Raw genomic sequence first — 26217 nt, 5'->3', positions numbered from 1 at the left:
AACTTGGCCACTAAGACTTGTGGACTTCAATTCCCAGGGCTGGCTGAGGAATTCTGGGAGTTGAAGTCCACAAACCTTAAAGTGGCCAAGTTTGAAGACCCCTACTCTATTCTATTCCTTATACTTGGGAACTGCTAAGACTGGAGAATTGTTAAGATTAGAGTAAGCCACCAGGTGGCAGCACTGAATGACACCTAGCTGGGGCTTGTAAAGCTAAGCAGGACTAACTCTGGTTGCTGGGTGGATGGGAGACACCACTACAAATAGCCTTTGACTTATAGCAGTTTGTTTAGTTGACTGTTCAAAGTAATATAATAGACACTGAAAAAAGTAACTTATGACCATTTTTCACACTTACGACCGTCGCAGCATCCCCCATGGTCATGTGATCAAAATTCAGACTGTTGGCAACTGACTCCTATTTATGACGGTTGTGGTGTCCCCTGGGTCACGTGATCCCCTTTTGCGACTTTCCAACAAGCCAATGGGGAAGCCAGATTCACTTAACAACCGTGTTCCTAACCTAACGGCAGTGATTCACTTAACAGTGGTAGCAACAAAGGTCATAAAATGGGGCGGAACTCACTTCACAGACATCTCACTTGCCAAGAGAAAGGTTGGAGTCAATTTTGGTCGTAAGTCAAGGACTAGCTGTACAGTGCAGTAGAATTAGCTGGGAAGCTGAAAGGGCATCCGTGAAGGAGGGGGGTTGGACTAGAACAGGGGTAGGCAACCTTGGCTCTTTTATGACTCGTGGACTTCAACTCCCAGAATTCCTGAGCCAGCATGGCTCAGCTTGGAAACCTCTTTCCCCTCAGCATGGCTGGCTCAGGAATTCTGGGAGTTGAAGTCCACGAGTCACAAAAGGGCCAAGGTTGCCTATCCCTGGACTAAAGACCTCCAAGGTCCCTCCCAGCTCTATGATTCTGCCGCATCTCTATGGTAACTGAGGGAACTCTATGGCCGAGGCACCATTAATTGAGTTTGCCTCAAGGGAAATATTGTATATTGTAGGTCAGAATGAGAATATGCTATTACTGGAAGTTTGTAATTAAATCATCAGCGCTCCTGACCAAGGGAAATGAGATCCAGGGGACACATTTCAGGAGACAAAAGGGCAGAGATTCCCTCCATGCAGTCCTGGAAGAAATCTAATTGCCCCCCAAAAACACACACACAAACACACAGCTGGCACCAGCTCAACCCCAATGAGTTCCAAAGGCTACTCCAGAGGTCTTCAAACTTGGCCCTTTTATGACTTGTGGACTTCATCTCCCAGAATTCCTCAGTCAGTGTACCTGGCTGAGGAATTCTGGGAGTTGAAGTCCACAAGCAGGAGTCTTCAAATTTGGTCTTTTTTATGACTTGGGGACTTCATCTCCCAGAATTCTTCAGTCAGCGTGCCTGGCTGAGGAATTCTGGGAGTTGAAGTCCACAAGTCATAAAAGGGCCAAGTTTGGAGACCCCCGGGCTACTCGTCCTCAAGGCAAAGGTGAGTCCAGTCCACTAAGCAAAAGCAAGTTCCCAAGGCAAAGGCAAGTCCACAGACAAAGGAAAGGCAACAGCTGAAGAGACACAACCCGAAGTTCAAGGTAGGAACACACAGCAAGAAAACAAATCCACTCCTAGAATCACCCCGCCCGTTTGCTCGGCTAAATAGCCAACTTCTGGTACAGCCCTTCAAGAGGGGTGAGGCTGCCTCCTCACGAGTAATCTGGCTGACCTTCTCTGCTCCTGCCTTTTCTCTGCCCTAGGTATTCTTGGATCAGGTGGAGAAGGCAGTTCCTTTTCCTGGTCACTGACCGGCTGCAGCCGTATGCTTTCCCCACCTGAAGCCTCGGGGCTGTCCTGCCACAGTCATGTTTGAACTAACTTCCTCTCCAACTCCCTCTCTTCCTCCCTCCCTTCCTGATACGCCCGGAATTAGTTCATCCTCCTCCGAGCTGACATCTGGAGAGGTATCTGGGGTATCTGGCTGGGGATGGTGCAACCGTCATTAATATATGCTGGTTGCCAAATGCCCGAATTCTGATCATATGGCCGTAGGGACATGGTGAGGTTTGTGAATGCGAGGATTGGTTGTAAGGCACTTTTTTCAGGACCGTTATAACTTTGAATGGTTGTTAAACAAATGGTTGTAAGCCGAGGACTATCTGTAATTGGAAGAACAGCTTTGATGCGTTGCCAAAATCAGTGTTTCTTAACCTCAACAATTTAAAGAGGAGAGGAGGGGAAAGGGAAGGAAGGGAGGAAGGAAAGAAAAAGTGGGAGAAGGAAGGGAGGGATGGGGAGGGAAGGAAAAAGTGGGAGAAGGGAGGGAGGGATGGGGAGAGAGGGAGGAAGAGAGGGAGGGAAGAAAAGAAAAAGTGGGAGAAGGGAGGGTTGGGGAGGGAGGGAGGAAGAGAGGGAGGGAAGTAAGGAAGGAAGGAAAAGTGGAAGGAGGGAGGGATGGGGAGGGAGGAAGAGAAGGAGGGAAGGAAGGAAGAAGTGAGAGAAGGAAGGGAGGGATGGGGAGGGAGGGAGGGAAGGAAGAAGTGAGAGAAGAAAGGGAGCGATGGGGAGGGAGGGAGGGAAGGAAGAAGTGAGAGAAGGAAGGGAAGGATGGGGAGGGAGGGAGGAAGAGAAGGAAAGATGGAAAATGTGGGAGAAGGGGGATGGGAAGGGAGGAAAAGAGGGAGGGAAGGAGGAAGGGAGGGAGGGAAGAGGGAAGAAGGAAGGAAGGAAGGAAGGAAGGAAGGAAGGAAGGAAGGAAGGAAGGAAGGAAGGAAGGGCAAATGGAGAAGGGAAAAAACCACCCAAATTTCTGGGGCTAAGCAAAGTGGTTGTCGGCAATGTCACTAGACTGGGTTCAGCTTGAAGAACAAAGTTTCTAGTCTTCCTTGTGTGTTCTGAGGCAAAAAAATCCTGGTTTCTGCAGATAATCAACGAGACAGAATCGGATTCCTCCTCCCCCTGCAGGCCACCAAACTTTTCATCCTCGTTTTTTCCTGGAACTGGCAAGCCTCTTTCCTCCCTCCCTCCCAGCCTGCCTTAACCCAGGCCAAAAAGTGCAGGATTCCAAGCCTTTGGCCCGGCAAATTTGCAAGGGGGAGCTTTCCAGCAGCCAGGCTGTTTTTCGAGAGGCCGAGGGACGGTGCGGGTGGGAAGAATAGGCCGATTTATTTCGCCCTCCCTTTGAAAAACGGCTACAAGCATTTGTGCTATTCAGAGCCCCTTGGAACAGACATTTCATTGTCCGTGGGATTTTTCATTTGCTTTTAGCTCCTGGAGGACACAGAGGGGCACCCAGCTGCCTGGGCCCCGCTTGAAAGAATAAATTGTTTGCCGTGCCCGCCAGCGCTTTTCTGCAGGCGGGGGAGGCGGCTTCAGCGCATAAAGGCATCGTCGCGCATTGTCCAGCTACGATTCGGAGGGAAGAGACAGCAAGCGCTACGGTGTGCTAGCGAAGCAGCCCGAGTTACGCCTGCGGTTTTCTCCTCCGGCTGGTGATGTCCTCGCTGGCCAAACAGAAGCTGCATTTATTTTATTTTATTTTATTTTTATTTTTCGTTTCCCAATGGCCCTCTCCATCGTTAGTCTCACTTGGTCTTCTTTTTTTTTTTTTTTTTCCCCCAGAAAACAGCATTTTGCTTTTTTTTCTGACGGAAGCTTGGGAGGGATTTGTTCTATTCTTTCCTCTCCCCTCTGCTCTCTCCTTCTTTCTCTCCCTCACCCTCCATCATTAATAATAATGATAAAGTTGGAAGGGACCCTGGAGGTCATCTAGTCCAACCCCCTGCTCAGGCAGAAGACCCTATACCATTTCGGACAAATGGCTGTCCAATCTCTTCTTAAAAACTTCCAGTGTTGGAGCATTCACGGCTTCTGGAGGCAGGTTGTTAATAATAATAGTAAATTTGGAAGGGACCTTGGAGGTCATCTAGTCCAACCCCCTGATCAGGCAGGAGACCCTATACCATTCCAGACAAATGGCTGTCCAGTCTCTTCTTAAAAGCTTCCAGTGTTGGAGCATTCACCGCTTCTGGAGGCGGGTTGTTCCACTGGTTAATTGTTCTCACTGTCAGGAAGTTTCTCCTTAGTTCCAGGTTGCTGCTCTCCTTGATTAGTTTCCATCTGTTGTTCTTGTCCTGCCTTCAGGCACTTTGGAGAATGACTTGACTCCCACTTCTTTGGGGCAGCCCCTGAGATACTGGAAGACTGCTTTCATGTCCCCCCTCGTCCTTCTTTTCATTAAACTGGACATACCCAACTGCAGCAACCGTTCCTTGTATGTTTTAGCCTCCAGACCCCTGATGATCTTTGTTGCTCTTCTCTGCACTCTTTGTAGAGTCTCAACATCTTTTTTACATTGTGGTGATCAAAACTGGATGCAGGATTCCAAGTGTGGCCTTACCAAGGCATTGAAGAGTGGTATTAATATTTCATGTGATCTTGATTCTATCCTTCTGTTAATGCAGCCCAGCACTGTGTTAGCTTTTTCCCTTCCACCTCTCCTCAACGAGATGAAAGCAGCCAAGAGGGATCCTCTTCCCATCTTCTCCTCTTATCCCGGCCACCATCTGAGTGACCGATTCAATTAAAAGCCAGCCATGATTTCTAGGCCTTTCCTAGCCAACCCCGCCCACCCAATCCAGGCTGTGCTGCCCCTGACAGCTGGTTTGCAGACCTGAAAATCTCACTTTCTATAGTTTCCCCCCCCCCCTTTCATCCTCTGTGTTCTCACATGCATTTAGATTCCCACACAGTCTCCCCTGGTCTCTTTGTCTCCTCGTAGGAGGAGAGTCGTGTCAAATTTGGGTCGGCCCCAAAACGCGGAGGAGGCTGTTAGCATCTTTTCCCAACTGACAAGTTTGTCGAGAAAGCAGATTTTTTTTTCTTTCTCTAGTTATTTCACGAAACCAACTGTCGCCCCAAATCTGCTTTCTTTGCCCTCTGCGTGCAAAGTGTCCTCAACTTACAAACTTTCGATCAGTATTTGTTCAAAATTACAATGCCACACACAAAAAAATGACTTATACAGATTGGGCGAGACCTAGGTCAAAAACAGCGACTGTGAGAGGGACCTTGGAGTCCTAGTGGACGATCACTTAAACATGAGCCAGCTGTGTGCAGCTGCCACCAAAAAAGCTAATACAATCCTGGGTTGAATAAACGGAGGCATAGAATCAAGATCACCCACATTATTAGTACCGCTTTATAAAACCCTAGCGAGACCACACCTGGAATACTGCAGCCAATTTTGGTCACCATATCACAAAAAAGATGTTGAGAGTTTGGAAAAAGTTCAGAGAAGAGCAACTAAGATGATCCAAGGCCTGGAGGCTAAAAATACGAAGAACGGCTGCAGGACTTGGGTTTGGCCAGTCTAAAGAAAAGAAGAAATAGGGGTGACATGATAGCAGTCTTCCAGTATCTGGGGGGCTGTCACAAAGAAGAAGGGGTTATGTTATTCTCCAAAGAACCAGAGGGAAGGACAAGAAACAACGGTTGGAAACTGATCAAAGAGAGAAACAACCTGGAATCAAGGAGAAACCTCCTAACAGTGAGGACAATTAACCAGTGGAACTGCTTGCCTCCAGAAATCGTGGGTGCTCCATCACTGGAGGTTTTTAAGAAGAGGCTAGACAGTCACTTGTCTAAGATGGTATGTTCTCCTGCTTAAGTGGGGGGCTGGACTAGAAGACCTCCAAGGTCCCTTCCAGCTCTATTCTATTCTATTCTATTCTATTCTATGCTATTCTATGCTATTCTGTTCTATTCTATCCCATAATTCTATTCTATTCTATTCTATCCCATAATTCTATTCTATTCTATCCCATAATTCTATTCCATTCCATTCCATTCTATTTTCTATTCTATTCTATTCTATTCTGTTCTGTTCTACTCTACTCCTATTCTATTCTATTCTATTCTATTCTATTCTATTCTATTCTATTCTATTCTATTCTATTCTATTCTTATTACCAGTCCTCGTACTTACAACCGTTTCCATATCCCCAGTCATATAATGAAAATTATGCGGCTTGGCAACGGGTGATGTATGGCTGAGCCTTGATTTTTAGCTGTTCACTTAGTGTCCGTTCAAAGTTACAACGACACTGAAAGTAAGCGACTTATGACCATTTTCCACACTTACAACCGTTGCAGAATCTCCACGTTCACCTGATCAGAATTCAGACGCTTGGCAACTGACTCACATTTATGACGGTCGCAGTGTCCTGGAGGTCATGTGATCCCCTTTGGCGACGTTCTGACAAGCGAAGTCCATGGGGAAGGTAGTTTCACTTAACAACCGGGTCACTTAATGACTGCAGTGATTCCCTTAGCAACTGTGGCAAGAAAGGTCGTAAAATGGGGCACAACGCACTTAACAAATGTCTCCTTAGCAACAGAAATGTTGGACTCAATTGTGGTCGTACGTCGAGGACTGTCTGTATTTATGACGAATGTAGCATCCTGGGGTCACATGTTCACTCTCTGCAACCTTCCCAGTTGGCTTCTAACAAACAAAGTTAATGGGGGAACCCCGATTTATTTAAGTGACCGTTTGATTTACTTAACAGCTGCAGTGATTTGCTTAACAAAGATGGCAAAAAGGTGTGTAACGGGGCAGGACTCAGATAACAACCCCCTTGCGTAGGAATGGAAAATCTTTAATAATAATAATAATAATAATAATAATAATAATAATAATAATAATAATAATAATAATAATAAAGTTGGGACCTTGGAGGTCATCTAGTCCAACCCCCTGCTCAGGCAGGAAACCCTATACCATTTCAGGCAAATGGCTGTCCAGTCTCTTCTTAAAAACTTCCAGTGTTGGAGCTTTCACCGCTTCTGGAGGCAGGTGGTTCCACTGGTTAATTGTCCTCAATATCAGAAAATTTCTCCTTAGTTCCAGGTTGCTTCTCTCCTTGATGAGTTTCCATCCGTTGCTTCTTGTCCTGCCTTCAGGCGCTTTGGAGAATATGTTGACTCCCTCTTCTTTTCCCAACTGTAGTCCTTATCCCAATTTCAGTCCTGTTCTCTGGAGTCAGAGAGAACCAATCATCCTTTACTTTTGCATACTTGAGAAAAAAAAAATCTCTTTTTCTTCTCTTCATCTTTTCAGGAGTAACACGCACAGAGTGATAGAAAGAGTGCAGAGCGCAGAGAAGAGCAGCAAAGATGATCAGGGGACTGGAGGCTAAAGCATAGAAGGAACGGTGGCTGGAATTGGGGATGTCTACTCTAGTTTAACGAAGAGAAGGATGAGGGGGGACATGATAACAGTCTTCCAGTATCTCAGGGGCTGCCCCAAAGAAGAGGGAGTCAAGCTATTCTCCAAAGCACTCGAAAGCAGGAGAAGAAGCAACGGATGGAAACTAACCAAGGAGAGAAGCAACCTAGAACTAAGGAGAAACTTCCTGACAGTTAGAACAATTAACCAGTGGAACAACCTGCCTCCAGAAGCGGTGAATGCTCCAACACTGGAAGTTTTTAAGAAGAGACTGGACAGCCATTTCCCCCAGTTTATTTTCCCCAGTTTTCCTACTAAGAACTTTTAAGTAAGAAATGGAAGTTTTATGTAAAAAAAAGGGGGGGGAGGTAGAAGACACTGCTTTCATTAATCATACAGAAAATGCAATAATATCAATCCTAACAGCAGCCACCATCCTCGGCTAACCTGTTTCCAAACTGACAGAGAGAAAGCATGCCCTCCAGCCAAGGAGATTTCCTTTACAACTTCAAAGGATAATAAATTATTCCAAGGGCAGGTCACACGTCTCTTTCCCTCCCTCTCCTTCCCTTGCTCCGTCCCCAATCCCTGCCGTTTTTCCTTCTGAGTCTATTGGGGAGGCAGTTTGAGGATTGGCTCCAAACTGTATATTCGTATTTTATGTGCATAGATATATATATTTGGAAATAAATGCTTCCTTCCCATCATCTATCTTCCTTCCTTCTTCTCCTTCCTCCCTTCTTCCCCCTGTCCTCCCTCCCTCCCTTTCTTCCTTCCCTCCATTCATAATCCATCCTCCTCTCCTTTCCTTCCTCTCTCCCTTCCATTCACCCTCCCTCCTCTCCTTCTTCCTTCCTCCCTTCTCTCCTCCTGTTCTCTCCTTCCTCCCTTCTTCCCCTACTCCTCCCTCCCTCCCTTTCTTCCTTCCCTCCATCCATAATGCATCCTCCTCTCCATCCTTTTCTCCTCTCCTTCTTCCTTCCTCCCTTCTCTCCTTCTTCCCTTCTTCCCCCACTCCTCCCTCCCTCCCTTTCTTCCTTCCCTCCATCCATAATCCATCCTCCTCTCCTTTCCTCCCTCCCTCCCTTCCATTCACCCTTCCTTCTCTCCCTCTTCTCCTCTCCTCTCCTTCCTCCCTTCTCTCCTTCTGTTCTCTCCTTCCTCCCTTCTTCCCCCACTCCTCCCTCCCTTTCTTCCTTCCCTCCATCCATAATGCATCCTCCTCTCCATCCTTTTCTCCTCTCCTTCTTCCTTCCTCCCTTCTCTCCTTCTTCCCCCACTCCTCCCTCCCTCCCTTTCTTCCTTCCTTCCATCCATAATCCATCCTCCTCTCCTTTCCTTCCTCCCTCGCTTCCATTTCACCCTCCTTCTCTCTCCTCTTCTCCTCTCCTTCTTCCTTCCTCCCTTCTCTCCTCCTGTTCTCTCCTTCCTCCCTTCTTCCCCCACTCCTCCCTCCCTCCCTTTCTTCTTTCCCTCCATCCATAATCCATCCTCCTCTCCTTTCCTCCCTCCCTCCCTTCCATTCACCCTTCCTTCTCTCCCTCTTCTCCTCTCCTTCCTTCCTCCCTTCTCTCCTTCTGTTCTTTCCTCCCTTCTTCCCCCACTCTTCCCTCCCTCCCTTTCTTCCTTCCCTCCATCCATAATCCATCCTTTCCTTCCTCCCTTCCATTCACCCTCCCTCCCTCCTTCTCTCCCTCCTCTTCTCTACTCTTCCTTCCTCCCTTCTCTCCTCCTCTTCCTTCCCCCTCTCCTCCCTCCCTCCCTTTCTTCCTTCCCTCCATCCATAATGCATCCTCTCCATCCTTTTCTCCTCTCCTTCTTCCTTCCTCCCTTCTCTCTTCTCTCCTTCCTCCCTTCTTCCCCCACTCCTCCCTCCCTTTCTTCCTTCCCTCCATCCACAATCCATCCTCCTCTCCTTTCCTTCCTCCCTCCCTTTCTTCCATCCTCCCTTCTTCTCTCCCTCTGCTCCTCTACTTCTCCCTTCTTGCCTTCCTCCCTCCTTCCCTCCATCCTCCTCTCTTCTCTCCTTCCTCCCTTCTTCCCCCCCTCCTCCCTCTCTCTGTCCCTCCCTTCCAGAACAATTAACCAGTGGAACTGCTTGCCTCCAGAGGTTGTGGGTGCTCCATCACTGGAGGTTTTGAAGAAGAGAGTGGACAGATATTTGTCTGAAACGGGATAGGGTTTTCTGCTTCATCGAGGGGGTTGGACTAGAAGACCTCCAAGGTCCCTTCCAACTCTTGTTATTCTGTTATTTTGGAGACTTTGGCCAAGAAAACGGGGTTGAGAAGGGAGTGAATGGTTCATACCTAAGTGAAGCTTGGACCTCTGCTGTTTATTTTTCTTCAGACTCTTTTAACCCAATTGCAGTCTAACGGCTGCAGAACTTTCTTTAGTAAATTGGTGGCTGGGGAATTCTGGGACACGTCTTTAACGTTGCCCACATTGAGAAACCCTGTCACCGGGGAAAATCTACGTGCTGTATGTGGTTGCCAAGAAACACGACCAACTTGTAAGAAGATAATAATCCCATTTTGTCCGAAATGGTATAGGTCTTCTGCTTGAGCAGGGGGGTGGACTAGAAGATCTCCAAGGTCCCTTCAACGGTGAAAAAAGGAAGGTTTTTCAATGCAAGAAAAACCAAATGTACAGGTATTGTATAGGGGATACCTTGCTCAATAGTAGTAACTGTGAGAGGGACCTCGGAGTCCTAGTGGACAATCACCTAACTAGGAGCCAGCCGTGTGCTGCAGCTACCAAAAAGGCCAACGCAGTGCTAGGCTGCATTAACAGAGGGATAGAATCAAGATCACGTGAAGTATTAATCCCACTTTACAAGGCCTTGGTAAGGCCACACTTGGAATACTGCATCCAGTTTTGGTCACCACGATGTAAAAAAGATGTTGAGACTCTAGAAACAGTACAGAGAAGAGCAACAAAGATGATCAGGGGACTGGAGGCTAAAACATATAAGGAACGGTTGCTGGAATTGGGTACGTCTGGTTTAATGAAGAGAAGGACAAGGGGGGACATGATAGCAGTCTTCCAATATCTCAGGGGCTGCCCCAAAGAAGAGGGAGTCAAGCTATTCTCCAAAGTGCCTGAAGGCAGGACAAGAAGCAACGGATGGAAACTAACCAAGGAGAGAAGCAACCTAGAACTAAGGAGAAGCTTCCTGACAGTGAGAAAATTAACCAGTGGAACTCCTTGCCTCCAGAAGCTGTCGATGCTCCAACACTGGAAGTTTTTAAGAAGAGACTGGACAGCCATTTGTCTGAAATGGTATAGGGCAGTGATGGCAAACCTTTTAGAGACCGAGTGCCCAAAAACCGGCTCTGCCTGCCCCTGCTCCACTCCTGCTCCCCCCCGCCCACCCCCAGGGCCACCCACTGCCTCTACAGCTTGCCCAGGTGGCCCAGCAGTGCAATGGCGGCCATGCCTTTTGCCCACGCCCTGCAGCATCATCTGCGTGCAACGGGGCACAAGAGCGGAGCCTTATTCCTGCCATGTTCTTGGCTGCGCTGCTCCGCGCTGGCTGTGCTCAGAGGGCGACTCTCCTCCGAGAGAGCTGCTGGTGAGGAGGGGGCCACGGGGGAGGTGGGTCTGGGGCAACGGCGTGAGCGCCCACAGAGAGGGCTCTGAGTGCCGCCTCTGGCACGCGTGCGATAGGTTCGCCACTACTGGTATAGGGTTTCCTGCCTGAGCAGGGGGTTGGACTAGAAGACCTTCAAGGTCCCTTCCCACTCTGTTATTCTGTTTAATACTAACAAAACATTAACTCAAAAGAGGGTGGCAATTACTTGACCATGGCTGATCTCAGGAAAGGCTAGGCAGGGTTAGAGCCGGTTGGATCCAACTAGGATGGGAGACCACCCAGAGACTGTTCATTTGTTTATCCAATTTATATGGCTGCCCATCTCTCAAAAAGTGAGCCTGGGCAGCGCACAACAGTGAAAAAAGTTCCTCAAGGAATCTCCTAAGAAAGGGAAAACCAAAAAATTCTCAGAAAAAGCTTTTACTGTAAAAGCTTCATGGATAATTTGGGGTAGCCATTAGGAGCTGAGGGAGTCTTTAAATTTAATAAAAAACCTACTTTTAGTAAGCACAGAATTTCTGGCACAATCTCACACTTTGAGCTGCCAGCAGGAGAAAAAAAAAATCCATTTTAAGCCTTTGCCACCTAATATTTTGAGATATCAATGCAGTAAGCAACCTCAGTAAACTCCTTGCTCAGGATTGAGGGTGCAAAATGGAAGGCCTTAAGGGATAAAACTCCACTTTAAACTGAAACCAACAAAATTTCAAGGCATTAATCTTTAAATACTTTTATGATTTATGATTTAGGAGCCTGGGAAAAAAGATATTGTTTGTTGATTCTAGTGTACAGCCCTGTACACAGAAACTCCTTGTCTCACAGCAAGCTGACAGGCCGAACAATGAAATAGGGACCTGTAATCCAATAAACCAAATTTTTATATTTACTGACTGTATAGCAGTCCTCGACTTACGAACACAACTGAACCCAAAATTTCTGCCGCTAAGCAAGATAGCGGTTAAGTGAATTTTGCCCATTTTACAACTTTTCTTGCCACATTTGTTAAGTGAATCCTTTGGTTGTTAAATGAGGAACACGGTTGTTAAGTGAATCTGGACTCCCCCACTGACTTGGCTCGTCGCGAAAGGGGGATCACATGACCCCAGGACACTGTAACCGTCATAAATACGAGTAAGTTGCCAAGTGTCTGACCAAGGGGATGCTACAACGGTTATAAGGCTGAGTCAGGGTCATTAAATGAACTGTCATAAGTGGAGGACCAACTGTGTATATATTGTGTTCTTGAAAGCAAAAGAAAAAAAAAAGAAAAGAAATGGAGAAGCAGGAGGAATTCAAATTGGTGTCTCTCAACCTTTTTCATTTTCAGATGTGTCGACTTCTAACTCCCAGAATTCCCCAGCCGGCAGAATTTCCCAGCTGGTTGGCTGGGGAATTCTGGGATTTGAAGTCCCCACGCTTGGAAACTGTTACAGGTGGGGAAACTCTGTTTTAACCAGCTATCGCCAGCTTTGCAAATGAACTGCCTGAGTTTGTCTATAATCGGAATGAAAACCAGGATGTTTTTTTCAAAATTATTTCATTAAAAGATTGACACGCTGGCCCTTAGCAAAGCTTTTCAAGTAGGTTACCCAAACCAGATCAATCATAACTAACCAAGATAATAAAGTCACTTTTTTCCAATGCTGCTGTAACTTGGAAAGGGTCATAAACAAACGGTTGTAAATCAAGGACTACTCCAAGGATAGGTAACCTTGGCTCTTTTATGACTCGTGGACTTCAACTCCCAGAATTCCTGAGCCAGCATGGCTCAGCTTGGAAACCTCTCCTTTTCCCCCTCAGCGTGGCTGGCTCAGCAATTCTGGGAGTTGAAGTCCATGAAGCATAAAAGAGCCAAGGTTGCCTACCTCTGGCCTAGGGGATTCTGGGAGTTGAAGTCCCAGATCAGGGGTAGGCAACCTTGGCTCTTTTAGGACTCGTGGACGTCAACTCCCAGAATTCCTGAGCCAGCCATGCTGAGGGGAAAGAGAGAAGTTTCCAAGCTGAGCCATGCTGGCTCAGGAATTCTGGGAGTTGAAGTCCACGAGTCATTTATTTATTTATGAGACTTCTATACCGCTTTAAGTGCAAGCACTCTCTAAGCGGTGTACACCAGTAAGCAATGTATATATATATATATATCTATATTGCCCCCAACAATCTGGGTCCTCATTTTACCTAAGGAGAAGGGGAAGGTCAACCTTGAGCCGGAGAGAGGTGAGATTTGAACCGCTGGAACACAGTCAGCTAAAGTGGCCTGCAGCCTGCAGTACTGCACTGCTGCCACCTCGGCTCATAAAGCAGTCTAGGCCTAGCCCAGGGGTAGGCAACCTTGGCTCTTTTATGACTTGTGGACTTCAACTCCCAGAATTCCTGAGCCGCCATGGCTCAGCTTGGAAACCTCTCCCTTTCCCCTCAGCGTGGCTGGTTCAGGAATTCTGGGAGTTGAAGTCCACGAGTCATAAAAGAGCCAAGGTTGCCTACCCCTGGACTACCCCCTTTACTTCCCCAGTCCTGGGTTCTAATCTTGCCATTTGGAGCCACAGAGAGCAAAGGGAACGCCCCTTCCCTGTCCCCTCAGCACTAAACTGGTCAGCTTCTCCCTCTCAAGAGTCTCCTTCAAGAAGAGGACAAGAGCACCTCTGAACATGTGCAGAGTGTGTCTTCCCCGCTATTGCATCCAGATGCCAAGCGAGCTAAAGACAGATCAGAAAAACACGCCCTCGAGCTCCGGCTTTTGCCAAATTGAGAGCGGGTGCCGCACCCGGACTTACTTTCGGTGGCGCAGCCGGTCATCAGCCAGGAGAGGAGGCTGGCGACGGGGACGACCAGGAACACCGGTGAACTGGGATTCATGCTGAGGGCCGGACAGGGGACTCCGGCCTCGGCTGGGCCGCCCGCCCACCTCACCGGGGCTCACAGGTCCTCTGGAACCGGGTCAGAACCTGCAGCAGAGAGAAAGGAGACGGTTTGTGAGTCGGAGGGCCTTGTCAAAGGAGCGCAAGGGAGGGGAAGGTGTGTGAGAAACCCACAAAGTCAGCCGGCCAGCACTTTCTGCATCTTCCCTAACCAGATCCCGCCAGGATCCTCCCCCTCCTTCCTTCTTCCTCTTTCCCTCTGTCTCTCTTTCCTTTTTATTTTTCTTTTCTCTTCCTTCCTCTTTTGCCTGCTCCCTCCCTCTCTCCCTCTCTCCTTCCTCTCTTTCCATCCTTCCTTTCTTTTTTATCTTTCTTTTGTTTCCTCTTCCTTCCTTTTCTTCCTTGCTTTCTCTCCTCCTCCATCCCTCCGTCCTTCTCTCCTTCCTTTCTTCCTCCTTCCTCTCCTTTCTTTACTTCCCTCTCCTTTCCTCCCTTCCTCTTTATCTCTTCCTCATCCGTTCTTTCTAGATCCTTGCCTCTTCTCCTCCCTCCTCCTCTCCTCCTCTCCTTCCTTTCTTCCTCCTTCCTCTCCTTTTTTAAACTTCCCTCTCCTTTCCTCCCTTCCTCTTTATCTCTTCCTTATCCCTTCTTTCTAGATCCTTGCCTCATCCTCTCCTCTTTTCCTTCTTTCCTCTTTCCTCTTTATCTCTTCCTTGCTAGCTCCTTGCCTCCTCCTCTCCTCCCTCCTTCTTCCTTCCTTCTCTCCTTCCTTCCTCCCTCTCTTTCTTTTTATCTTTCTTTACCTTTCTTTCTCTCCTTCTTCCCTCCCTTCCCTCCATCTCACAATGTCTCAGGACAGCATTAACAGATCCACACCGTCACAGATAAGGGAGATCAAAACTGCCAAAAGTCCTACCCCATATTCAACCACATATCCTACTAGCAATCTGCTCACCCCACACTCGGCCCCACTGCTCAGGTTCTCCACTTCCCATTACCCTCCAACCCTTAATCCAATCTGGGCTGTTAAATAAAAAAAACAAAACCAGTCAAGACATGCTCAGAGACAGCCTGGTTGATATTTCTACACACATGCTCCCTGTTAACCATTGACGCTGTCTTTTTGAACCCCTCTTGAGTTTGAGGGTCAGGCTGGTGCCGAGAAGCCAAAAGAGGACAGCCAAGAGGGCCAGGCTCTGGGGCACGGTCCCCACCTCCCATCGTTCCCATCCCCCAAATCCCCTCTTCAGTCTATGCCTTCAGCTAAAATTATTCCTTACTTTTTTCCACCCGGAGAAAACATCCCAAAGTGTGCCATCCCAGCTCCAAAATTTCTATTTCTTTCTTTCTGACCTCAGCAAATCGCCCTCCCTTTTCAACACCACACCACACCACACCAATCCATTTCTTTGTTGAATGTCTCCATTGATGCGCAGCCCGAAGTTCACGACTCCACCCGGCTAACAATCATGAAAACCCAGCACAAAAACAAGAGATGCGAAAACATACAATCCGCAGCCTGAGATGAAAAAGCAGCTCAGCAAGAAGAAACCAGGGCAATTTGTAAAAAAATCTTCACCTTCCCTGACTCTAATTCTCACACATAGAGAGGAGATTCTGATATATATATATATATATATATATATATATATATATATATATATATATATATATATATATATATATATATATATATTCACATTTTTGCACACGGGAGTCAGTTTCCTCCAACAGCACAGCTGGCTCCAAGTGTGTTGACTCAGTTTTTCCAAATATAAAGCGAACCTCCCACATCTGTAGCACTTTCTCCGAACCAGCATCGGCTGCTCGGCCTTCTTCCTGGCGCCCAAAGTCCGCCAGCAAAAAATTGGCATTAAAAAAGAGGCTTTTAATCCGGGTATAATGAAACATGGGATGATTTTATAAAAAACGGTTTTGGTGGAAGGTAAAGGGGATAAATCTGCTCAAGAAGATATGCTGTTTTGGAGGAGGATAAGGGCACAATTGAAATATATTGTGTGTTGCTAGTTGTTATAGGAGAAGACGTATAGGTAATAAAAATGGTCTCCAGGGGCGTGGGTACAGTGTAGTACTTGTATTCTTTTATATTGTTTTTTATTTAGATCTATGTCAGCGGTTCTCAACCTATGGGTCGATCGACCATTTCCCGGGGGTCGCCAAGCAAGGCTGTCCGCCATTTTTTCCCCTTTTCCGGCAGGTGCCTTAGCTCCCTTGGGCTGGGCCAGCTGGTGGCCCAGCCGGTGGTTGGCCTGCTCCGTCTCTGCCGCTTGCCAGCTACACCTCGGCCAGCGCAGGGGGCGACACCACACATGCGCAGCGCTCCCGGGCAGGGAAAGTCCTCGACTTACAACTGGTTGGGTAGTCCTCGACTTACGACCGGTTTAGTCCTCAACTTACAACTGGTTGGGGGTCGTGGCATTAAAAAGGTTGAGAACCATTGATCTATGTGTTATGTTTGTATTATTTGTATTTGAATAAAATAAAAATAAATAAATAATAATAATTATCCAGCTGCGTCTACTTTTAAAAAGATTTTTCTGAGCCTCAGATTCTTAATAGTTTTTTTTTAAAAAAAATACAGATAGTTTTACAACCGTTCCTTGGGTGACCGTTCCAAGTTTGCCTCATTTTGCGTTCTTCCTCGCCACAGTTGTTAAGTGAATCACTGCAGGAACACGGTTGTTAAGTGACTCTGGCTCCCCCCCCTCCGTTGACTTTGCTTGTCAGGTCACAAAAAGGGGATCCCACGACCCCCGGGGACGCTACAACCATCATAAATACGAGTTAATTGCCAAGTGTCCACATTTTTATCACGCGACCCTTGGGGATGCCGCAACAGTTATAAAAAAAGGGGAAAATGGTCAAAAGTGGCTTTTTTTCAACGCCCTTGTAACTTCGAACGGTCACTAAATGAACCATTGTAAGTTGAGGACTGCTTGTAAAATAATAAAATAATAGAATGGAATGAAATGAAATGATGAAATGAAATAATAAAACAAAATAATGAAACACAATGACATAATAATAATAAAATAAAATAAAGCAACAAATAAGTAAAATAATAAAATAAAATAAATAATAAAATAAAATAAATAATAAAATAAAATAATGAAACACAATAACATAAAAATAATAAAATAAAATGCGAAAAATGGTCAAAAGTGGCTTTTTTTAAACGCCCTTGTAACTTCGAACAGCCACTAAATGAACTGTTGTAAATCGAGGACTGTCTGTAAAATAATAAAATAATAGAATGGAATAAAATAAAAGAAAACAATGAAATGAAATAATAAAATAATGAAACACAGTAACATAAAAATAATAATAAAATAAAATAAATAAAACAAAACAAAATAAATAAAAAACAAAACAAAATAAAACAAATAAAATAAAATAAAATAATGAAACACAATAACATAAAAATAATAAAATGAATAAAATGAAACGAATACAATAAAATAAAATAATGGATAGAATGCAGCTCGGCCACAGGATGAGATCGGAAGTCTTTCTCTCAGCCTCAGTTTTTCCATCGTCTTCCCTTAGCAGGTCCTGCCATAACCACCCCAACTGCCATCCTTGCTCCACCCAATTTACTCCACCATGTAGCACCTATTTATCATCCAAAGTTTTGCTCACGATACCGCTGTTGGGATTGTCACTCCCGCAATTGGTCACCGGAGATGTGAAAAACCAACAACTTCATCACAGCTCAAAGGCTCCAGAGAGAGAGAGAGAGAGAGAGAGAGAGAGAGAGAGAGAGAGAGAGAGAGAGGGAGGGAGAAAATCTCACTTAGCAGAATAAAATCAGCTGAAAAATAAGTGTCCTTTCATAAAACGTCACTGACCAGCAGCCTGGCCAAAAATTGCCACGAACTGAGCCACCGAAGCGATTCCTTGCCAGTCTGCGTAAAAAAAGAATGCACAATCACCAAACATTCAACAACGCGTGGGTCCACTTATTGTACAGGCAGTCCTCAATTTATGACAATTGACCCCAAAATTTCTGCTGCTAAGCGAAACACTTGTTAAGTGAGTTTTTGCCCCATTTTACAACCTTTCTTGCCACAGTTGTTAAGTGAATCACTGCAATTGTTAGGTTGTTAAATGAATCTGGCTTCCCCTGTTGACTTTGCTTGTCAGACGGTCGCAAGAGGGGATCCTGTGGTCCCGGGACCCTGCCACCGTCATAAATATGAATCAGTTGCCAAGCCTCCAAAGTTTGATCACGTGACCACAGTGGCAAGTTTCAAAACTGGTCCTAAGTCACTTTTTCCCATGTCGTTGTAACTTTGAATAGTCACTAAATGAAAATTTGTAAGTCAAAGACTATCTGTATTAAACAGGATTAATTTAAATATATTTATACTATATCAATTGCAAGTCAATTTCATACCAACCGTTCCCAACCAGGCCAGAGTGTTGGGAAAAAACAGCCAAATCAACACTTGGAGCACTGAAATAATGAAGTCGGAGGAACCTAAGAGATCATCTAGTCCAGTGGTTCTCAACCTTTCTAATGCCGCGACCCCATAATACAGTTCCCCATGTTGTGGTGATCCCCAACCACTTATACATCACTGGGTGCCAGGGGCGTGGCCAAAGAAAAGGGAAAAAAATGCCGGACAGCCTTGTTTGGCGACCTCTGTGAAATGGTTGTTCGACCCCAAATGGGGTCCCGACCCACAGGTGGAGAACCACTGATCTAGTCAAACCCTCCAGATTCTGGCCACTATGGTTTTTTTTTTTTCCCCAACCTTGATGGAGCTCCAGGGGAATTTGGCCAATTTTCAAGCCCTACAACTTTGCTTCTTTCACTGGGATCGCCAGGAATATATATATATATATATACATACATATACATATACATATACATATACATACATACATACATACATACATATATATAACCTAGTGGGTTCTTGAAGCATAGAAAAGTTTGAACCCCACAAACACACCCACTAAAATGATTCAACATGCAGGTCATATTTGAAAGAGGCGTCAAAGGAGGCAAGAACAGAATGGATAACGGTATGATATGCCCGTTTCTCGACAACTCAGGTATAAGATTAAAAAAAAAGTGTCTCCTTTTAAAAAGGAGCATCTGTGGGCAAGCAATTCTGAGGCGATGTGCCAAGACTGTAGACACACAGCATCAAACCTAAGCAAAATCTCTCTCTCTCTCTCTCCCCCTCTCTTGACAAGTAATATTTCCATTTTAAAATCCTCAAAAACAATGAGCCTTTGTCCATTTCCACCTTTCTTTTCTTACTTTGGGGAAGCTGAGACAGATAGGACAAAACAGATTTTTAAAAAAAAAAAAAAAACGCAGATTAACTCCTCATGGGTGGTCCTCCATTTACGACCATTTGTTTAGTGATTTCGCAGTTACAGCAGCATTGGGAAAAGTGACATGACCAGTTTTCACACTTACAACCGTGGCAGCATCCCCAGAGTCACATGATCAAAATTCAAGCGCTTTGCAACTGGCGTGTCCCGGGGTTCTGTTTTCCTTTTCTTTAATCTTCAGAGTTAAGTCTATCTGTTTCTGCACAGTCCAGTATTTTCTTGATTATCTCTTCTTCATTTTTTTCAGTGCTGAGCAAGGTGCTGTTGTAATTTTGAGCGGTCACTAAATGAATGGTTGTAAGTCAAGGACTACTTGCACCCATGTGAATGAAGGATTGTGTCTAGTAGTCTATTTATCCAAGGAGCCTGGATATATTTAGGTATACTTTTATGACATTTTTAACTTTTTACAAGCAGTCCTCAACTTACGAATAGAATAGAATAGAATAGAATAGAATAGAATAGAATAGAATAGAATAGAATGAAGAGAGATGGAATGGAATGGAATAGGATAGGATAGGAGATGGAAAGGACCTTGGAGGTCTTCTAGTCCAGCCTCCTGCTCGAGCAGGAGAACTTATACCATTTCAGACAAGTGTCTATCTGGTCCAGTGGTTCTCAACCTGTGGGTCGGGACCCCATTTGGGGTCGAACGACCATTTCACGGGGGTCGCCAAACAACGCAGTCCGCCATTTTCCCCCCCTTTTCCTTAGCTGTGCTCCTCCCTTTTATTCTATTGGCTTTTGAAAGCCAATAGAATAGACTCTCTTGAATAGAGTGTAATTCTATTGGCTTTCAAAAGCCAATAGGAATTGTCCAGGCTGTCTTTGCCCTGCTGAGCCCGCCAAAAATCCCATTCTGCAAACGGCGCTGCACCAGTTGAGTAGTCCTCGACTTATGACCGGTTGAGTAGTCCTCAACTTACGACCGGTTGGGGGGGGTCGTGGCATTAAAAAGGTTGAGAACCACTGATCTAGTCTCTTCTTAAAAACCTTCTGATGGAGCACCCATAATTTCTGGTGGCAAGCCTTTCCGCTGGTTAATTGTCCTCACTGTTAGGAAGCTCCTCAATTCCACGTTGCTTCTCTCTTTGGTCAGTTTCCAACCATTGTTTCTCATCCTGCCTTCTGGTGTTTTGGAGAATAATGTGACCCCCTCTTCTTTGTGGCAGCCCCTCAAATACTGGAACACTGCTATCATGTCTCCCCTATTTCTTCTTTTCTTTAGACTAGCCAAACCCAAGTCCTGCAGCCGTTCTTCATATGTTTTAGTCTCCAGGCCTTGGATCATCTTTGTTGCTCTTCTCTGAATTTTTTCCAAGGTCTCAACATCTTTTTTGTAGCATGGTGACCAAAATTGGTTACAACTGGGATTATCTTAAGTCACTGCTGTCGTAAGTTGAGTTGGAACTGCTTTCAGGGGACCAGTTGCCTGATGCAATGTTATCCTAAAGCTGCCTAAATCTGAAAACAGCCCGAAAAGAAATCAACTTACTTCCAGGAAATGCTCAACCATTCATTTAGCGATCGTTTGAAGTTAGGCAGCCCTGAAAAAAGTGACTTACGATTGCAGCCTCCTGGGGACACATCCTCATTATTTTTGACCTTCCCAAAGCAAAGTCAATGGGGGGGGGGGTGCCGGAGAGGGATTCACTTAACGACACCACGACTCACTTAACGACTGAGGCAACCTTACGGTTTCACAAAATAAAGTTTGTGAAACCGTAAGTCGTAAGTCGAGGACCACCTGTTTAAGCAAGCAAACAGGAGAGAATTCTCTTCAGCGTGGTCCAGTGCAATTGTGATCAATCAGGCTGTTCGCCAGCTGTCAATTTACAGGCAGCTACCTGATTCTTTCTCTGAAGGGTCATTTTGATGTATCAGAATGAAAGATCCAACGGAATGAACGCTTGGCGATGCGTGTCCAGCCATCCTTCACACACAATTCCTTTATTTGACACCAGCCTTTATGGTTTCATTAAAGAGCACAGCCAGGCTGGTGGGAAAAGGCTGGACAGTAGAAATATGAGTCAATGGGGAAGGCCAGCTTCGCATAATGACTGCATGGTTCACTTAACGACGGCAGTGATTCGTTTAGCAAGGGTGGCAAACAAGTGGCAAAATGGGGCCAGGCTTACTTAACAACCGCCTTACTTAGCAACGGAAATTTGGGGCTTAACTGTGGTCCTAAGTCAGGGACTACCTGTATATATCAGAATTTCTCAACTTTAAGCTGCGTGGACTTCAACTCCCAGAATTCCCCAGCCAGTAAGGCTGGTTAGGGAATTCTGGGGGTTGAAGTCCAAATCCTGATCTGCCCCATAACTAGAAAGGGCAAACAGTAAAAAATCAGACAATCAAGTTGGCTTGAGAGAATTTTCCATTCTGTATTCACAGCCAAATTGAAACGACATTAAGATGTTGCTTTGATTTCTTATTCCACTTTCTAGTCGGGCAGGATGATTGACAAATATCCCCAGAGCATAAGAGAAGAGGGAACCGGTGGTTAATGCAAACCGTAATGCAGGAAAAGCTATTTGCAGGAAACTCAAAATGTAAAGAAAATGCACGCCACAAGTACGAGGGAGGGGAAAAAAAACAATACCATATTGGTTTTTTACCGGAAAAGATCTTTTAACATTTTCTTCAGAAGAGTGGCTCTGTAGGAGTATATGCTTCATTGCCCAGAATAATGTTGTATTTTAAAAACAAATCTGTTGTAGAATTTAAATTTAATTGGAAATCCTTCTTGGATCGTAACTCCATATTCAAATTTGTGCTAAAATGTGGGTTCTTTTGTGCACAGGGTTATCTTCTAAGTTGGCTTACGATTTGAGTATTGCTTATGGTGGGTAGTTTTGATGTCCGGTGTTAACTGAGGAGATTTGACTTAAAGTTTCCTAGGAACATTTGGGTTTCGTTTAGGTAAAGAGGCCAATGTTTGCTGCAGTGCATATTGGAACCTAACAAATTTTATATGTGGTTTATCTAGCCATATTTACTCTCTGCCACTGGTATACCTTCCTATATGTTTTTTCTTATAACTTTCTTACTTTCAATCTTTCAAAAATATCCAAGTAAATAATGTATGTCCCAGAGAGAGACAGAAAAGAAGGAAGAAAAAGAAAAAGTTTTTAAGAAGAGACTGGACAACCATTTGTCTGAAATGGTATAGGGCAGTGGTGGCGAACCTATGGCACGGGTGCCAGAGGCGGCACTCAGAGCCCTCTCTGTGGGCATGCGTGCCATCGCCCAGTCCTAGGCCTTCAGCTGGGTTTTATAAAACCTTTAGGCCTCCGCGACATGTGCAAAAAAAAAAAAGGTTCAATCAATCAGTCAATTTCAACTTCTCGCGGGAAAAAAAAGATCTTGCAAAGTTGGAATTGATTGATTGAACTTTTTAGTCCCACCCAGTCTGTCGTTACCACCGCAGGCACGCCCATCCAATGGGCCACACCCACCCAATGGGCACTGATGATGCATAAGTGGGTTTTGGTTTGCAGTTTGGGCACTTGGTCTCTAAAAGGTTCCCATCACTGGTATAGGGTTTCCTCCCTGAGTGGGGGGTTGGATTAGAAGACCTCTAAGGTCCCTTCCAGCTCTATTATTATTATTATTATTATTATTATTATTATTATAAAAGAAAGATCAAAGAAAGAGATGGAAAGAACGAGAGAAAGAAAGAAGAGACAAAATGAAAAAATAAAGAAAAAGAAATAGATAAAGGAAAGAAAGAGAGAAAGGAAGAAAAAGAGAGTCAAGAAAGAAAAAGAAAGGAGAGAAAAAGACACAAAGAAAGGAACGAAAGAAAGAAATAAAGGAATAGAGGAAGGAGGGAAGGAAGGAAGAGGAGAAAGAAAAAGGAAGGAAGGAAGAAAAAGAAAGAGAAAGGAATAGAGGAAGGAGGGAAGGAGGGAAGGAGGGGAAGGGGAGAAAGAAAAAGAAAGGAAGGAAGAGAAAGAAAGAAAGAAAGAAAGAAAGAAAGAAAGAAAGAAAGAAAGAAAGAAAGAAAGAAAGAAAGAAAGGGCTATGCTGTCCTCAAGCTGGCACAGAGCCCACGGAGAGAAAGCAGAAGCTGGACTGGGGGAGGAACAATTGGCAATGAGGCTGTTTTTTCCTGGGATCTGGGTGCCTCCCGGCTGCATTTCTCTTTCTTGATCAGAAAAAGAGGAATTGAGGAATTTCTTCTTTGAATTAAAGGCTTTTTAAAAAAGAGCCAGATGCAGCACCAGTTTATCTGGGAAACTCTGACCATGAACATTTTTAGCTTTTGAAACCACATCTGGAAAACTCATCACACTGAACTGGGAGGGACCAGTAAAGAAGAGGCCTACTTTCCATATTCCTAGGTCTGCTATTCTTTTGCTTAGAAACCAAGAGGACTAGAATCTTAGGTTACCTTTTAGGAAAAGGGCCGCCACCAAAGAGACATCTGCAATGCGCACAAGAATTAACTTTATAAGGGTAAACATTAACTTGTTCTAAATTCTGCTTAAAGCTGTGTTTTTATTCATGCTGATATCGTTTCATTCTGATGCTTGTATCATTACGCTGTTGTAAATTACCCAAAGTTACCCGGTGAGACGGGAGATATAGAAATGTAATCAATAAATCAATTCTGAAGGTGGTCACTGGATTAAATAGAAGATCCCACTTCTTCCCCTTTGTATACCTCCTGCATCTCAGCTATTTCTCTGTAAACTTTAATGTCATATTTATTGTTTTACATTTTAATCATTTTGTAATGTAAGCTGTCCAGAGCCATGTGGTGGTGACATGGAAAGAAAGAAAGAAAGAAAGAAAGAAAGAAAGAAAGAAAGAAAGAAAGAAAGAAAGAAAGAAAGAAAGAAAGAAAGAAAGAAAGAACAGAAACGAAAGGGAGGGAAGGAAGGAAGGAAGGAAGGAAGGAAGGAAGGAAGGAAGGAAGGAAGGAAATTATTGTGGTTAATCTCTCTACTTTGCCACTGTTTCCAAATAACAACAATTCTCCTTATTGTGTTGCTGTTTTCCTTCTGTGGGTCATTGAATGAACTGCGATGGGGGCATTCACACCGTTTGGGAGCCTTACATGTTTCATCAAGATATTAATCATATCCTGGTTTTATTGGCTAGTTCAGGGGGGGAAAGTTTGAATTTTGCCTATTCCAGGTATTCCTCGACTTACAACCATTCTTTTAGCGGCCGTTCAAAGTTACGCCGACACTGAACAAAGTGACTTACAACCGTCCCCACGATCACATGATCACAATTCGGGCACCTGACAACTGGTTTGCATTTATGACGGTTGCCGCATCCCGGGGTCATGTGATTGCCATTTGCAACCTTCCCCAGCTTCTGACAAGCAAAGTCAATGGAGGAAGTCAGATTCGCTGAATGACCTCATGATTCACTTAACAACTGCAATGCTTCACTTAACAACTGGGGCAAAAAAAGACATATTATTGGTTGTGACTCATATAACAAGGGAAATTTGGGTCTTCATTGTGATTATAAATTGAGGCTACTTACAACAGGGGTCTTCAAACTTGGCCCTTTTATGACTTGTGGACTTCAACTCCCAGAATTCCTCAGCCAGGCACAGCTGAATTAGAGAGTGCTGACTCATGCATGAGGCAATCTACACTCTGATTGGTTGCTGTGGGTATGAAGGGGGTGTTTCCCTTTTTCCCCGCCTTTTTTCCTCTGTGTGTTCTGGATATTCCTATTCCTATGTCACTATCTTGTGTTCTTCCTTTCGGGATGATGATAAAAATGTAAACTTAAATGTGCCTGGCTGAGGAATTCTGGGAGTTGGAAGTCCACAAGTCATAAAAGGGCCATGTTTGAAGACCCCTGATCTACAAACAGCTCTTGAGGCCTCCTTCCCACAAACCCCAGCCATTCCCCCCCCTCAAAAAAATGGTTTTGCAAAGCAAAAAAATAACAAACAGAAAGCAAAATAAAAGTTCTCTCTTTTACTTGACTTTTTTCGGAGTGAACTGGACAGATTTCTCTGCCAAACACCTGCTAACCCCATCCCGTTGATTTTCAAAATCTAGATTCTGTGTGAGCTCTCCGGGCATTCTTAGAAATCACATTTTACGCTTTGAAGTTGGATGCTTTACATTCCAGCATGTCGGTTTAATTAGAAGGATCCGATCAAATCAGATGGGCTCGCCCCCGAGAGACATATCTATAGGTGCCACAGCCGGAATTGCGTGTGGGCAGGAAAGTATGGATTTATCTAGCACATGGATACGCCAACGATTTTAAGGCAGTTAAGGAGCCGCCCACAAATTAAATGGAGAAATCAACAGCAATAATCGCTCCCTCAAGCCAAACCCAAAACAAACCATCTTGTACAGAGTACAGAGAAGCGCAACAAAGATGATCAGGGGACTGGAGGCTAAAAGATATAAGGAACGGTTGCTGGAATTGGGGCTGTCTAGTCTAATGAAGAAAAGGATGAGGGGGGACAGGATAGCAGTGTTCCAGTATCGCAGGGGCTGCCCCAAAGAAGAAGGAGTCAAGCTATTCTCCAAAGCGCCTAAGGGCACGACAAGAAGCATGGATGGAAATTAATCAAGGAGAGAAGCAACCTAGAACTAAGGAGAAACTTCTTGACTGGTTAATTAACCAGTGGAACAACCTGCCTCCAGAAGCGGTGAATGCTCCAACATTGGAAGTTTTTAAGAAGAGACTGGACAGCTATTTGTCCGAAATGGTATAAGGTTTCCTGCCTGAGCAGGGGGTTGGACTAGATGACCTACAAAGTCCCTTCCAACTTTATTATTATTATTATAAATAAAGCAGGAAGTTCTAAATATGACAGTTCTAAATTGGACTTAAGAATGTGTTGGCCTCAATTTGAACTGGAGGATATTTCATAGCTTAGAATCCAGCCCAGGGTGGGTTGACTTTCTGCATTTTCTCTAAATTAATTTGAGGAATTCAATGTGGTCCCGTCATAACCCGATTAATGCCGGCCTACCTGTGTTCGACAATAATGTAAGGTGCATTTGACAATAATGCGAGAGGCGGTTATTTGCCATAAAACTTTTAATAACGGGATTTATCAAGTCAGCAAAGACATTTTGCTGGCGAGAAATTCTCTCCAGAGCTCAGCCAGGCTGGATTTCCGTTTCGGAGAGGTTGCGAGTTTTGATTCCTGTCTCTTTGTCTGCTTCAAAATCACCGTA

At 44.9% G+C, this 26217-nt stretch overlaps 1 protein-coding gene across 17 annotated transcripts in view; it reads right to left on the bottom strand.

The window, feature by feature from the left end:
- Window positions 1–26217, bottom strand: part of PTPRS (protein tyrosine phosphatase receptor type S) — a 344929-nt gene that overhangs the window by 199598 nt on the left and 119114 nt on the right. For 15 of the 17 annotated variants that reach the window (XM_039366958.1, XM_039366982.1, XM_039366949.1 and 12 more), the window contains exon 2: window positions 13586–13756. In XM_039366958.1, coding sequence (XP_039222892.1) covers window positions 13586–13667 — 82 coding nt within the window. In that variant the 5' untranslated portion in view covers window positions 13668–13756. Of the gene's footprint in view, window positions 1–13585; window positions 13757–14949; window positions 14974–17538; window positions 17561–26217 lie in introns of those variants that run through there. The other 2 variants (XM_039366968.1, XM_039366966.1) reach the window with 2 other exon arrangements.

Source organism: Crotalus tigris, unplaced genomic scaffold (genome assembly GCF_016545835.1).
Source record: "Crotalus tigris isolate CLP2741 ecotype Arizona unplaced genomic scaffold, ASM1654583v1 scf7180000017599.838750, whole genome shotgun sequence".
Taxonomy (NCBI): Eukaryota; Metazoa; Chordata; class Lepidosauria; order Squamata; family Viperidae; genus Crotalus; species Crotalus tigris.
The sequence above is the reverse complement of the archived record's forward strand: the minus strand, read 5'-3'. Positions and strand labels throughout refer to the sequence as shown.